The sequence below is a fragment of the Babylonia areolata genome, chromosome 12 (assembly GCF_041734735.1).
Source record: "Babylonia areolata isolate BAREFJ2019XMU chromosome 12, ASM4173473v1, whole genome shotgun sequence".
Classification (NCBI taxonomy): domain Eukaryota; kingdom Metazoa; phylum Mollusca; class Gastropoda; order Neogastropoda; family Buccinidae; genus Babylonia; species Babylonia areolata.
The window spans coordinates 27,218,163-27,233,671 of NC_134887.1; the positions used below are offsets into that span (position 1 = coordinate 27,218,163).

A 15,509-nucleotide genomic window follows, 5' to 3' on the forward strand; every position below is an offset into this window, starting at 1 on the left:
CAATCCTCTGAAGAAGGCAGGAGGCCAGGGGACGCCCTTACCCCCATGGATGATGGAAGACATGATAGCAATTAAACACTGAATAAAACTGGCGCAGACACTTGTTTGCGGAAAGAGCGCAAAAACAGAATGAGCTGTTTAAGAATAACGAACACGTGCAAAAACAAAACAAGCTGTTTAAGAATACCATTTGAGAATGAAATTGCACTCCATAAAAAAATTTTAATCCGTGGCTGCCTGAACCGAAACCGTGATCAGCGGTCCCCCCCCAATCCTCTGAAATTAGTAGATCCACAGACTATTCTGATGCCTGATAGACACACACACACACACACAAGGTGCAGCAGCAGCAACATGAGGCAGCTAGCTACCTGTTGAGCTCAAAGAGGTGGAGCCCCCCGGCAAAGTACTGGGTGAGGGCCCAGGTGTTGGACACACACTGCAGGGCCGCGTTCATGAAGCACGTGTTGCCCAGGTTGTTCAGGCCCGTCGCACCCTTCGTCGTCGGCACTGACCACACACACACACACGCAGAGACACACACAGACACACGCAGAGACACACACACACACACACAAATATACATGCATGCACAAACGCACACACACGCACAAGCACAGATGCATGCACACACACACAAACACACACCCAATAATTATTATTATTGATACATGCAGAGTGACTATCTTCAGTCAGATACCAAACCCACATGCACATATACTGTTTTAATGACATATAATGCATCCGTCATCATCCACAGACCAAACTCGCATACGAGTCAATTGATTTACCTGATACTTACACAGCATTTATCTTTGGTCAGAGACCAAACTCTTTACAATTTGCACAACAGTCTGTCTACCTGGGTAGAGCTGACTGACAGCTGCAGTCAGGCGCTCCTCATTCATTTCCTGTGTCATTCAGTCAGGCTTCAGTCATGCGCATGCACACACATGTATACCAGAGTAAATTTTCCTTCGGATTTCTTTGTTAGGGACAACCTTTTCTTCTTGTGGGTTTATCTATATGCACTAAGCGCATACTGCACACAGGATCTCGGTTTATTGTCTCATCCGAATGACTGGCGTCCAGACCACCAATCAAGGTCTAGTGGAGGAGAAGAAAATTCTGATGAGTATGGGCTTTGATCCCACACCCTCCAATTATCATTGTTTCTTATTACCCAGTCCACTACAAAGGGCGTCAAAACGTCTTCACTATCAATCCCCGAGAAAATTTCTGTTTCAAGGAACCAAACCAGGTGGACTCATCCATTCCGTTCAGTTCAGTTACTTAAGGAGGTGTCAATGGGTTTGGACAAATCCATAAACGTTATACCACATCTGCGATGCAGATGCCTGACTCATCCATATACACTGAAAAGAAAAAGATCTGGAAAAGGCATGAAGATCCATTCAATCAAACTGACACCGACAACTTGATAAAACAAGAAAAAAGAAAGAGAAGTGGACATACATAAAGAAAGAAAGGGGGGGGGGGGGGGACAGGGATGGAGAGACACAGCAAAGAAGAGGAAACAGAGGAAGAAATGCAGACAGTGAAACAAACAAAAAACAAAAACAAAAAAAACCCACCAACAAACCATCAGACCTGTGTATCAATCTCAGGAGAAAAAAGACAGAAAGAAAGAAAAACCACCATGTTACCAACTTACCCTCATCCTTTTTCAAGGTTTTGTTTTTGGCAAGCTGGGACATTTCTTCCGGCCAGGTGAGATCTTTGTTGCGAACTGCAGAAACACACATCATATACTTTTTTTTTTTTTTTTTAACACACTCATTTCATGAACCACACCACAAACTGAAACAGTGATAAGAAGTATTCAGCTAATTCACACTCTCCACCATTCACATCTCCACAAATCACATTCACAGAGAAAAAAAACATGAGGACACAAACACTCAGCCCAATTCACCTCTATAAATCAAAATACCGGAAAAGAAAAAGAAACAGCTGAATTCACCATCACAAACCACCGTGCATGAAAACACGTAAGGACAGACGCACACTCTCAGCTGAATTCACTCCCATCCCTCTGAAAACTCTGTGAAGACATAAGCACTCATTTCTCAACGATGTGCCCAAACCACCTCACAGAAACAAACAGGAACACAAGCACCCAGATAACTTTCCATTCCCACTTCACACATCACTTTCCCACCGTCACACACACACACATACACACACACGCACACACACACACGCACACGCACACGCACCCACAAACACACACCAAGAATCAGACCACCAATGATTCAGGTTCACTGACTTTCAATCAGGATGGGCTGGTTGTCGTCCACGCCCGCGTCCTCCACAGTCTGCAGCTCGTCATCCAGTAACGTCAGGTTTTGCTGAAAACACGAAGTTTAGTTTCAGTTTCTGAAGTAGGCATCACTGCGTCTGGACAAATCCATATACACTACACATCTGCAAGGTAGTTTCAGTTTCTCAAAAAGATGTCAATGCGTTCGGATAAATCCATATACGCTACACCACATCTGCTAGGCAGATGCCAGACAGCAGCATAACCCAACGTGCTAGTCAGGCCTTGAGTGCATGCATATATATTTGTATACCTATAAAAATGGATTTCTTCAACAGAAGTTTGCCAGAGGACAACATTTATGTTGCTATGGGTTCCTTTTCAGTGAGCCAAGTGCATGATGCACAAGTGACCTTGGTTTATGGTCTGATCTGAGTAACTAGATGCTCAGTTTGACTTTCCAGTCAAACCTGGGAGAAACGCTGAGACCAGGATTCAAACCCAGGCCCTTCTTACGGACACTGTATTGGCAAATAAGGATCTAAATATTTCTGCCACCTGCTGCCTGAAAACGTCAAATGTCTTCCACATTCTTCCATATAAATCCACATGCTGCATGTATCCTCAGGTTTGGTCTTTAGGGCACTCCTAATATAATCAACGCATAACACCTGAATTTCTTTTTACGTAAAATGAAGAAAACAAACAGGAAGGTGGACTTTCTCACTCATACATCACATTCACTGCTTTATGGGGAGAAGCCAAAGATCTGAAATAGCATCTGAAAGCAAAAGTGAGCACGCGTCTTCCCACATGTAGGCATTCATTCAAGGTGAAAGTCACAGCACTTCTCTCCTGTTTCACTGAAGGCCAAAATGCATCATCCACTTTGTCATTTACATCTGCCCTGATAATGCCCCCATTTTTTTTTTTTTTAACCTTCAGCAACAGTGCTCAACCAAATTGCAGAGAGCTAACACTTTCAGTTAAAGCATCCGCCATACACTTCCCATCCAACCCCCACACCTCTCCGCCCTCACCCAACCATCCCACAAACCCATCTGGATACACCCCACACCCCCAACAACCCTGCCTCACACACACTCCCAACAACTCACCAACAACATCCCCTGTACCCACAAAACCACACACACACTCCCAACAACTCACCCACAACATCCCCTGTACCCACAAAACCACACACACACTCCCAACAACTCACCCACAACATCCCCTGTACCCGCAAAACCACACACACACTCCCAACAACTCACCAACAACATCCCCCACACCCACAAAACCACACACACACTCCCAACAACTCACCCACAACATCCCCTGTACCCGCAAAACCACACACACACTCCCAACAACTCACCAACAACATCCCCCACACCCACAAAACCACACACACACACACTCCCAGCAACCCACCCACAACCCCGACAACCCATCCACCAAACCACATACACACACACTCACCTCAACCATCCCCACGCACACCCACCCCCATACAAAACCACCCAAAAAACCCTTACACCACCCACACCCCCACAAAGCAAACCCCCCTCCACACACACACACACCCACAAACCACACCCACATCCCCCCCAGAGTAAAACAACTCCTTCCCCCCCACCCACCCTCACCTCATCCTTCATGCTGATCTTCCAGAGACGGACGTCCTCCCTGTTGAAGCGCAGCTTGTTGCACAGGAACTCGTACACCTGCTGCATGGTGTGCTTGCGGCTGAAGGCTGCCGTGTAGGCCAGCGTCCGGCGGGGAGTGTTGGAGCTGTTGGCCAGGTCTGTCAGCAACATAAATACGTGCGTCAGTTTCACTTGATTCGATTTGATTTTGATTTGATATGGATACTTACAGCGCCTATCCTCGGAAGGAGACCCAAGCTCTAAGCGCTTTACAAGTATGGGGTCATTTACTTAACACGCTGCCTACCTGGGGTTAGAGCCGACTGACGGCTGCCAGTGGGGACTCATCATTCGTTTCCTGTGTCATTCAATCAGATTTCAGGCACCCACACATACACAATCCTGACAGACATGTAACATTTTACGTGTATGACTGTTTTGTATATTTACTCTGCCAGGTGTACATGCTGAGTATGTTCTTGTTTCCATAACCCACCGATGCTGACATGGATTACAGGATCGTTAACTTGAGTATCTGATCTTCTGCGTGCATTTACACATGAAGGGGGTTCAGGCACCAGCTGGTCTGCACATATGCTGACCTGGAAGATCGGAAGAATCTCCACCCTTTACCTACCAGGTGCCGTTACCAAGATTCTAAACCGGGACCCTCAGACTGAAAGTCCAATGCTTTAACCACTTGGTTATTGTTGTGTGTGTGTGTGTGTGTGTGTGTGTGTGTGTGTGTGTGTGGTGTGTGTGTGTGTGTGTGTGTGTGTGTGTGTGTGGTGTGTGTGTGTGTGTGTGTGTGTGTGTGTTTGTGTGTGTGTATATGTGTGTGTCTGTGTGTTTGTGTGTGTGTATGTGTGTGTGAATGTATGTTTGTACATATTTCAGTGAGTGTATGTGTGTATGTGTGAATGTATGTTTGTACATATGTCTGCCAGCCTCCAAAACCCTAACCCCACAACCCCAACCTGCCAGATCTCCCCCCAGAAAACCCTGACTTGCCAGCCATCCCCCAAGAAAACCCAGACCGTCCACCCCCTCCACAAGAAAACCCTGATTCCCACAACCCTGAACTACCAGCCCCCTTCCAAGAAAACCCTGATCCACCAGCCCTCCCCCAAGAAAATCCAGACCCCCTAAGAAAACCCTGACCTTCCAACTCCTTTGCAAGAAAACCCTGATTCCCACAACCCTAAAAACCAGCCCCCCCCCCCAAGAAAACATGACCCACCAAGAATATCCTGACCTGCCAGTCACCCCCCCCTTCCCACTCCCCCTCCAGCCCCCTTCAACCCCTCCTCCAACCATCCCCTGACCCTCCCAACTTACTCCAGGCAATGCCCCCAATGCCGGCCATCATGCCAGTGAAGGTGGTGGAGGGTGGGGGCCGGGTGGAGGGCAGGTGGTGGCGGTACAGCTTGACACTGAGTGGGTACAGCTCCAGGGTTGGGGTATCGTCCCCCTGGTTCACCATGATCACCTGTCATGTCACAGGGATAATACCCTCAATTGTCAGTCCACTTGCAAAATCATACGTCCACATGCCCCACCCCAAAATTGTTACCGTCAGGAACAAGTGTGTGCTGCACACGGGACCCCGGTTTATTCTCTCATCCAAAAGACTAGACGCTCAGTTTGAATTTTCCAGTCAAACTTGAGAGGAAGGGCGAGAGTGGGATTGGAATCCACACCCTCACAGACTCTTTGCATTGGCAGCTGAGCGTCTTAAGCATTATGCCACCTTCCCTCTCACTGAAAAGAACCCATGGCAACGAGAGTGTTGTCCTCTGACAAAATTATGTAAAAAGAAATCTACTCTGATAGGTACACAAATATATAAGCATGTACTCAAGGCCTGACAAGCACGCTGGGTTATGCTGCTGTCAGGCATCTGCCTAGCAGATGTGGTGTAGCGTATATGTAGTTGTCCGAACACAGTGACGCCACCTTTAGAAACTGAAACTGATACTGGCAGGAACAAAAAAAAACAAAAGATCAAGAAAAAGCTCAAATTTCCAATATTATTCTCACAAATAATACTTCTCTGTCATTCTTGTAAAATACAATCAGCGTTCACTGTGTTCCTTCCTGAAGATCTAGTGCTGTCAATTTCATTTTCTTTGCAAAAAGGTTCATTCACCACCTTCTTCATGAGCTAGCCGTCTATGGTCCTCTGAGCTTGTTACGGATCTATGTGCACATGCACACTGTTTGAGCTACAAATTCCATCTGAGTTGATCTGCCCCTGAAAAAAAGGTGCTGCCATCTGTTTTAGTTTTGTTTTGCTTTTTCCTGCAATACGCAATCCGCAGCCGTAACATCTGAAACAGTCATCAATTTCTATATTTTTTACGTAACAAAAATGTCTATTCTGGATCATAGACCTCTATGGCAAATGGACCTTGAACACCAGGAACGCTTTACAGACACCTCTGACTTGGAAATGCAACATAAACACTGGAAAGGAAAACATTCCTATTGATTTCAAAATTTTAACTACTGTGCATTCATACATACATTTTCTCCCACAGCACAAATCCATGATTTGCCATGTCATATGCGTAGACCATAGCATATGGATTTCATGATCCGTTGTCTAGTTTTGGTTTCACTCATAACTGTGGAATCAGAAGCACTTTCCGTGACCCTATATTCCATCTATGTTTGATCAACGTCTGTTCTAAGCTTCTTTTTCCCCCTCCCTTTTTTTTTTTACATATTAAAAAAAAAAAATTAGTCCAGAAATTGCTGCCAAATGTTGCTGGAATGCTCCTGTCACAACTAAGCTGACTGCCTGTGCCCTTCTGACTGACTTGCGCAAGGGGAAGTAAAACAAGCAGGTTCACTTGGAAGGACAAGGGTAGTGACATAATAATAATAATGATGATGTTAATAATGAACGGTTTTTATATTACGCATAATCTTGCATGATGCAACTCGATGCCCCTGGACACACTCCTAACACACAATTCACACACTGATAATGACACACCATAAATCAACCATCCGCATGCAGCTTACATAAAATAGCTGTAGGAATGCCCTCAGCAAAACAAATACATAAAGGCACGGAAGAACACAATACCACCAACACCACATTCAACACTCACAGTTCTTGGAAGGGCAGGGGCGCCACCATACCAGCTGGCCAGAGCCCGCCAGATGGGCTCCGGAACAATCTCAAAGTCCTTGCCCCGCACCAGCATGATGTCACGCCGCAGACGCCCTCCCTCATTTGTTAGCGAGGAAAACTGCACACAGCAGGCCAACGAAAACAGCACCTTGTCAGCGCTAGTCGATCATTTCAAATCATGCACACACATGCGTGCACACACACACACGCATGCTCACACGCGCACTCGTGCACACACACATATGCCAATCCACACACGAGTGTGCATGCATATACACGTACCTATTCAAATGGTGGTGACAGAAATACAGGCCACATCATAATCAAATCCTTTATATTTCCTTCTGGCACTATCTTTTTCACACACAAGGGAAAAAATACATTCAGGGTATATACTTGTTATGCATATAAACGTTAAGGGGTAGCAATAAGATATTCAAATACCAATACATACTTATTTATTAGTTATCAATTGCAAGTGATATAACTTTTTGTCACAAATTTGAAACAGTATCTCTTCTGTGAGCAATCATTTTGACAGTGCTCCATTTTGTTTTCATTACCAGGGTTTTGCTTAATGTTTGGTGGTTTCTGTGTGCTTAAGAACATGCATTTCAATCACCCTTAAAGTCACCATCATGATCTTCCACGTCTAAGCGTGTTCTTCTGAGATTAAAACAAAAAAAAACTAACAAAAAACCATTTTACCCTGGATCCTTCAGGGCCAAAAAAACAACCAACAAACTGTCCATCAAGCAAAACACCTGACATGAGCCATTCCCACCCACCTGACACCCCCCCATCCCCCACACACACACACGCACACACACCTTGTGAGGTGAGGACGCCAGCAGAGGACTGTTGTCAATGGCTGGGGGACGCACAGCGATAGGGGGCAGGATCTTCCGCTTCAGCTTGGGCGAGGTGCTGGGACTGTGCGACTGGAGCCCCATGTCTGGGGCGGCCAGGCTGGCCCCCAGCCTGCGCGCGTTGTGCATCCCTAGACGGGGGCTGCCGCCACCGTTGGGCTTGGTGTCGACTGGGAGTGCAGCCCCGGCGCCGGAGCTCCTGGTGACACTGATGGTCACCACGCCCTCATCCTCCCAGGCCAGGGAGGAGGAGGAGGCATTGGCCACGGCGCCCCCTCCCCGCCCCTTGGTGATGCGGTGCTTGGGGGTGGAGTTGGCTGAGGAGGAGAGGCCCTGGCTCTGTGCCTCACCCACCTGTTGGGAGGAAGACCACACTCACAGTGCACCACCAGCCTACTACGCTGTAAAGACTGCTACTACAGTGATATACGTTGTACCTGATACTCCAAAATAATCTTACCACCATCAGGAACAGATGATACAACAAAAATCAGGAACAAACTTGAAATTTTTTAGAGAATTTTCAGGAACATGCTATATTCTTCCTTTGTGATTCAATGTAATGAGAGCAGTCATCACAGCCACCATGACTGATGGAGAATTTGTACTTGCAGGGAGTGCACAAATTAAGAGTTTTCCCTTTTCTGTCCTTGTGAATACTGTTCATCATATTCTTTCCTGAATATCTGGTGGTGCTGATTTTTAAAATTTTATTGTATTTATCTGTTTGTTCATTTAACCGATAACAGACTTACATGCAAGCGTACATTGTTCAAATTATACCTTCCCATTCCCTGCAAGGTTAGTCCACTCATGAAAAAAGATGCCCCCATTTGTTTCTTTCATGTTTTTTTCTGCAACACTTGATCCACAGCTGTATCATCTATTTTTATTTGTTCTAATCAATATGGCTTTCCACACACACACGCACGCATGCACGCACGCACGCACAGAAAAAAAAGAAACCAGACAAGCACACTGGAAAAAATTAAAAAAAATAATAATAATATATATATATATATATATATATATATAAAGACACATACAGTTGTACATCTATCATAAGTCATGACAAGTTCAATGACTTAGTGAAGTCAAAAATAACAACATATCATCACACAACGTATAACTTTGGTTCTGACCCCCTCGCCCTGTCCAGCAGAGACGAACATACAGACACTCACCCCGGGAGATGGCAGAATGGTCAAGACACTTATCTGCCAATACAGTGTCTGTAGTGTAGGGTCTGGGTTTGAATCCTGGTCTCACCTTTTCTCCCAAGTTTGACTGGAAAATCAACCTGAGCGTCTAGTCTTTCAGATGAGACGAGACGATAAATTGAGGTCCCATGTGCATTCACTTGGCGCACTGAAAAAGAACCCATGGCAATAAGAATGTTGTCCTCTGGCAACATTTTGTAGAAGAAATCCACTCTGAATAGGTACACAAATACATATGCATGCACTCAAGGCCTGAACTGTGCATTCGGTTATAATGCTGGTCAGGCAGCTAGCAGCCTAGCAGAAGTAGTGTAGTGTATATGGATCTGTCCGAGCGCAGTGATGCCTCCTTTGAGAAACGGACACTGGAACTCACCCCGACACTGACGTACTCCATCCAGGTGTTCCACCACTGCATGCTGATGAGATAAAACACCTGGCCCACCTGCATCTTGTGCCGGCCTTCACGCTCCAGCCAGTTCCTGAACAACACACGCTGCCGTAGGTCACAGAAAGTACCTCTGTGCTGTGCTGTACTGTACTGTGCTGCATTGTTGTGATGTGGTGTGTATCATTATTTTCATGTGGCATGGTGTGATGTGGTGTCATTGTGTGTCATTATTGTGGTATGGTCTAACAAGATGTGTATTATTATTGTGGTGTGGTGTGGTGTGGTGTGGTCCAGTTACAGACCAGAAATTAGGTCTTTTGAGAGAAATCTGCTGAAAAATGGTGAGTTAAGAATTTTTTGGTTCAACGTGCTTTGCTCTTTTGCCAAGGTCATCAACTCTCCATGTGACATCAATGTTCCAATGCCTTCATAAGAACGGTGGCCACTCTAATCACTGACGTATCTGTGACTCTTGTTTTCAGGGGGTATTTTGTTGACAACAGTTTTATGTTTTGATGAAATGATGACTTGAATATTTACCAGGACTTATTCTGATTATTAGTTTCTGAACGATGCGCATGTATGCAACAGGTCCGTAACTCTCTCCATATGAACGGCGAAAGAGACGACATTAACAGCGTTTCACCCCAGTTACCATCATCAAAATATTGCAAGCGGAAAGCTCTTATACTGAAGAGGTGAATGTTGACAAAGAATACCACAATTCTGATGACGGAAGCTAAAGTTTGGGTCATTCAGACACCCACTGGACATCCGAAGGGTCTCTGTAGAGGAGAAGAGAGGACTGGCCGTACTGAGTGAGTTAATTTTTTGCTGAAATGTGTATGATGGCACTGCCTTGAACTTGTCCTGTCTGATAATTCCTGTACCAATCTGAACATGTTTTGAGAATGTTGCAGAACAAGAAATAGTCTACACGACTAGATGACTATCGTACTCACTGAACTATTTTTCCTTCTTCCTCACGATTTTGCGGCCGAAGACCCAGGCCAATGTGACAGATCTGAAAACAGAGCAGAAAAACTGGTAAGTCACAGTTACAGACAAATGCCTGAGTCAGCTACACATATCATACTACAGCCCCTCACTGATCAGACCACAACACTATGCACTATATGTGTTCAGACGGCCAGAGAATATGCCAGCTGTTTGTTTGTTTTTATGTTGGGTGTCTGTGATTCCCACTCACAACATTTTGGATGTAAGCTTGGCAGTATACCATCATAAATTACTGAGCACTAATGCAGGTAGAAGGGTGCTCCAGACACAAAATAAACCGTACTACACAAAGGAGCAATTGATGAAAAAATGCCAATTTTAATGTTTACCACGAAGACACACATACACACACACACAAACACAAACAAAAAATGAGTTATTACATAGACTCACTTTGTGTACTCATGCAAGTACGGAAAAAAAGTATTAAAAAAAAAACCCAAGCAAACAAACAGGTAAGTTCTGGGGAAATATAATGCAAATAAATGTTCCCACAGCAAAAATACAAACAAATGTTCTGGGGAAAAAAAATCAAAATAAATGTTTCAAACTACAAAAAGACAAACAGAACAAAACAAAAAATCTAAATAAACATGCCAGCTGAGTACTTGGCCAAAGGAATGATTCAGCGCTTATAGCTGTTAGAGGCGTTTGATTGGCTAAGAGCGGGCCAGACTAAGAGGGGCGTCTTTTCACTGTTAGCCGCGCGAAATTTGGCCAAACAGAGCAAACCATAGGCCTAGTTTGCATCAGTTTGACATGGTACAGTATATGACACCAAACAAAAAATCTAAATAAACATGCCAGCTGAGTCAAGAAATACTCCCAGGGCGAGAACAAACAAAACAAAAAAACCGAACAAAAAACACCACAAAACACCTGAACCTGAACTAGCCCTCTTCACCACAACCTAAGACAACCCTAAACTTCAGACGGCCATGCAGCAGGATCCCCAGATGAGCATTACCTGACTGAGGAGGCTGAGGAAGTCGTCTGTCAAGTTGTTGTTGACTGTCCACATGAGGTAGTCTTCTTGGGAGATGGATCCATTCTGCACACAGACACACACACACACACACACACACACACACACACACACACACAGAGTGTGTCTATTGTTCAGTGTCTCTTGCTTACAAAGCATGGATAAACACAACAAGACTATGAGTTTTGACCATACTTTTAGTTGTAAGACATAAATGAAAAAAAAAAAAGGTTAAGACAGAGAGAAGCAGACAGACACAGAAAAGCCAACTACTCTAAATTCATGTCAGGAATGATCTGGGTGAACCCAGACATAATATGTAAGCACTCATCGAGCATTAAAGAACACAGCTATTGTCTATCACCATAAAAACACAAGGATAAATAACTGTGAATGAATGTGGGGTTTTTTTTTTTTCTTATTGATCTTATTTATTTCTATTTACCTTTTTGATCTTTTTCATTTGTTACTGATCTTTTCACTCTCTAATTCTCCCTCTCTGACACACACATTTTCTCTCTCTTTTTCTAACGCACACACACAAACACACACACATGAATAAACACACATATGAATAAACACACACACAAACACACACACATGCACATGTATGCACAGAAGTAAAAGAATTACTTCCCCCTCACCACACCCTCCCTGTCTAACCCTAACGCCCCCCAAAACCACCCCCAAACCCCTCTGGTGAACACACCTTGTTGGTGTCATGACAGGAGAGGATCTCCTTGGCCACACTGGCCGGGTCCATGGCCGGCAGGTCCTGAGCGGCCTGTACACATCATCATCATCATCATTATTGTCATCATCACCGTAATCTTCATTATGATCGTCATCATAATAATCTTCGTCAAAATCATCGCAATTGTCATCATCATAATAATCTTCATTATAATCATCATCACATTTATGATCCTCATAATCACAGCGCTTTCACACCTCTGAAAGCGCTTAAAGTCTTAACTCCCGAGAGCAAGGTTTCGGTTGCGCATGCGCACTAGAGCCTATCCATAAAAGGGAAAGGGGCGGAGTTTATCTATAAAAAGCGCGAGCACGTGTCCTGTAGAAATGTAAACATGTGGGAGGTGAAAGCAAAACAAAGACCGACTCACTGTTAGCGGAGAAAGATATCCGTGTACTCCTGCCACACAATGTGGTCGTTTACGGTTGCCAACGTCGAGGGGCTGTCTGCATGCTTTCCAATTCTCACCGGACAGTACCACGTGCTGGTGCTATTTTTATCTGACAGACACGTCTAGCGCAAACACAAACGGCTCTAGCTCCGCCCCTTTTCTCTGCATTCAAATTTTGTATTACGTGTAGCTGACACATTTTGTACTTTCCAAAGTCAATTCAGGTCTAGATTGGAAGCTGCTAGGCAAATCTCGCTCTCTGCCATAAATGAAGCCAAACCGTAGCTTTATTAGGCTTTTATTTTGAATAAACCTTCACCGACGTCACAGTGTCAGACTGGTGAGAAACTGGCTTGATTCAAATCGCCCGCCATTTATAGTCCGGTTCAGGCTTTAAGAGTAATGTGTCAGTCAGACACTAAGCACACAAGAACATACAAACACAGGCACATCCAAGGACCCACAGGAAAACCAACAACAGAAAAATCCTGGGCCATGCTACAATCAGCTTGTATGCTTATATGTTTGCATACGTACGAGTGTGCATGCATGCGTTTGATAAACCTCTGTGTGTGTGTGTGTGTGTGTGTGTGTGTGTGTGTGTGTAGAAAAATCCTGAGCCATGCTATATTTGGCTTGTCTGCTTATATGCATGCATATATGTAAAAGTGTGCATGCATGCATGTCATATACGTGTATGTGCACGCATGCGTGCATGGAAATGTTTGTCTTTACACGCTTGTATTGCCAGCAAGCATATCCATTTACAGATACAGACAAGTGTGTGCCTGTGTGCATATGCCAGGGTACACATAAATAAATATCTGAACACGAGTGCAGGAGCAAGCTTGCATGCTGATCCTGGTCAGTGTGGCCAGTGAAGCTGGAGAGTCAGTTTTGGGGGGATTGTGGGGGTTTGGACCCACCAAGGCTTCAGGCGAGTTGTACTCGTTGCGCACAATGTCCAGGGACTCCAACATCTCCGTCAGTTCTTGTTCGTTCAGCTGACCGTCATGGTCCTTGTCAAACACCTTGAAACAAACTGCACACACAACAACAAACACACATTGACACAAACTGCATACACAACAACAAAAACAACAACAAAAAAATAACAACCACATATCAGTGAATAATTTCTGCCAAACTGATCAACACCACAATCATTACCCCTCTCCTTTGTTCAATTTGTTGTTTTTTCCCAGTGGACACTTTATTTTGGGGCAAGAAAACTATTTTCATGTTGAGAGGATTCCTGTGCCTGTAAAGCCAAAGCAGCAGTATGACGAAGAGAGAGAGAGTAAAAAAAAAATAGAGAAAAAACTCCATGACAGAACCGAAGGAGTGAAAATGTAATACATCAAAACTCTTTCTTCAGTCTGGTGTGAGGGGGTGGTGCTGCTAGTTCAGTTGTCCCATGAGGTCCCTCCCCCACCCCGTCCCCCCACACCTCCTAAAACTTACATTTCTGTCTCTCTGTGGAGGGCCCTCGGCAACAGGCAGAGATACCGCAGGCCATTTCCTTGAAGTCAATCTGACTGTCCTTGTTCTCATCAAAGGCCACAAACAGAGCTGCAACATCATCATCATCATCATCATCGCTGTCATCATCATCATCAACATCAACATCATCACAAGACTGCATGGGAAATGTTTAGCATTCATTGGGATGGGGGCAGTGTGCTTAACATTTATATATAAAGATGTGTGTGTGTGTGTGTGTGTGTGTGTGTGTATAAAAATGACACGCACAAAAAAAGCACAAGTACGTTTACACAGACATAACCTTTCTTTCAGTCACTTTCAACTTTATTCTGAGCTTTTTTTTCAAATAGAACTCAAAGTCCTTCATATGTACAAAGATTGACTGACTGAATTTTATGACAAAATAATAAATCAGTTTACACAAACTTCAAACAGAGATCATGATACAACTCTTCCAACTCACTTGTTCACACACACACATACACACACACACACACATGCACACACACACACACGCACACACACCATTCATAGCGTAGATAAGACACAGGAACCTTGATAGACAAAGGTTTCTTTAATTCTATTTTTCCTCTCATCCCCACCCCCTTCCCCTTTAAATCAAAGCCATGTGCTGCCCAGAGTACAATCAAAAACGAAAAAAAAAAATTGTACATAAGATAGATATATTTTTTTATTCTGATATTACTCTTCCTTCCGCAACCCAAAACCCCACCCACACCACCCCACCCTACCCCTCTTTCTGACCACGGACAAGCCACACAGACAGCCCACAGCACTCAACTACCCACCGTCGCAGAGGCTGTCCGGCAGAGGGGGGCACACACACTGGCGGAACAGCTCCAGGTCCAGACAGCCCGTCTTGGACAGGGCCTTGATGGTCCAGTACCGCTTCTCCAGCTCTATGATGTCATTCTCCTCCACTAGAAACCACAACACATACATGATGATGACGATGATGGTATGGATACTTTTATAGCGCCTATCCTTGGTCGGACACCAAGCTCTAAGCACTTTGCGAACTCGGAGCCGTTTGCGCAACAGGCTGCCTACCTGGTTAGAGCCAACTGACAGCTGTCATTATGTGCTCATCACATGTTTCCTGTGTCATTCGATCAGACTGACAGCACACATAACACCATTCTCCTCCAGTGGTAACAGTACACGTAACACCATTTTCCTTCACCGGTAACAGCACACATTACCTCATTCTCCTCCACTGAAAACAACACACACAACACCATTCTCCTCCGGTGAAAACAACACACACAACACCATTCTCCTCCAGTGAAAACAACACA

General features: G+C 44.7%; 1 protein-coding gene across 2 annotated transcripts in view; it reads right to left on the reverse strand.

The window, feature by feature from the left end:
• Positions 1-15,509, reverse strand: part of LOC143288121 (ubiquitin carboxyl-terminal hydrolase 32-like) — a 47,817-nt gene that overhangs the window by 21,469 nt on the left and 10,839 nt on the right. For both annotated transcript variants that reach the window (XM_076596409.1, XM_076596408.1), the window contains exons 6-19: positions 15,000-15,131; positions 14,170-14,277; positions 13,632-13,747; positions 12,270-12,344; positions 11,543-11,626; positions 10,518-10,579; positions 9,541-9,646; positions 7,906-8,298; positions 7,053-7,193; positions 5,272-5,422; positions 3,934-4,091; positions 2,291-2,372; positions 1,676-1,750; positions 372-510 (exon numbers count right to left, since the gene is read on the reverse strand). In XM_076596409.1, the coding sequence (XP_076452524.1) occupies positions 372-510; positions 1,676-1,750; positions 2,291-2,372; positions 3,934-4,091; positions 5,272-5,422; positions 7,053-7,193; positions 7,906-8,298; positions 9,541-9,646; positions 10,518-10,579; positions 11,543-11,626; positions 12,270-12,344; positions 13,632-13,747; positions 14,170-14,277; positions 15,000-15,131 (1,822 nt within the window). The remainder of the gene's footprint in view (positions 1-371; positions 511-1,675; positions 1,751-2,290; positions 2,373-3,933; positions 4,092-5,271; positions 5,423-7,052; positions 7,194-7,905; positions 8,299-9,540; positions 9,647-10,517; positions 10,580-11,542; positions 11,627-12,269; positions 12,345-13,631; positions 13,748-14,169; positions 14,278-14,999; positions 15,132-15,509) is intronic.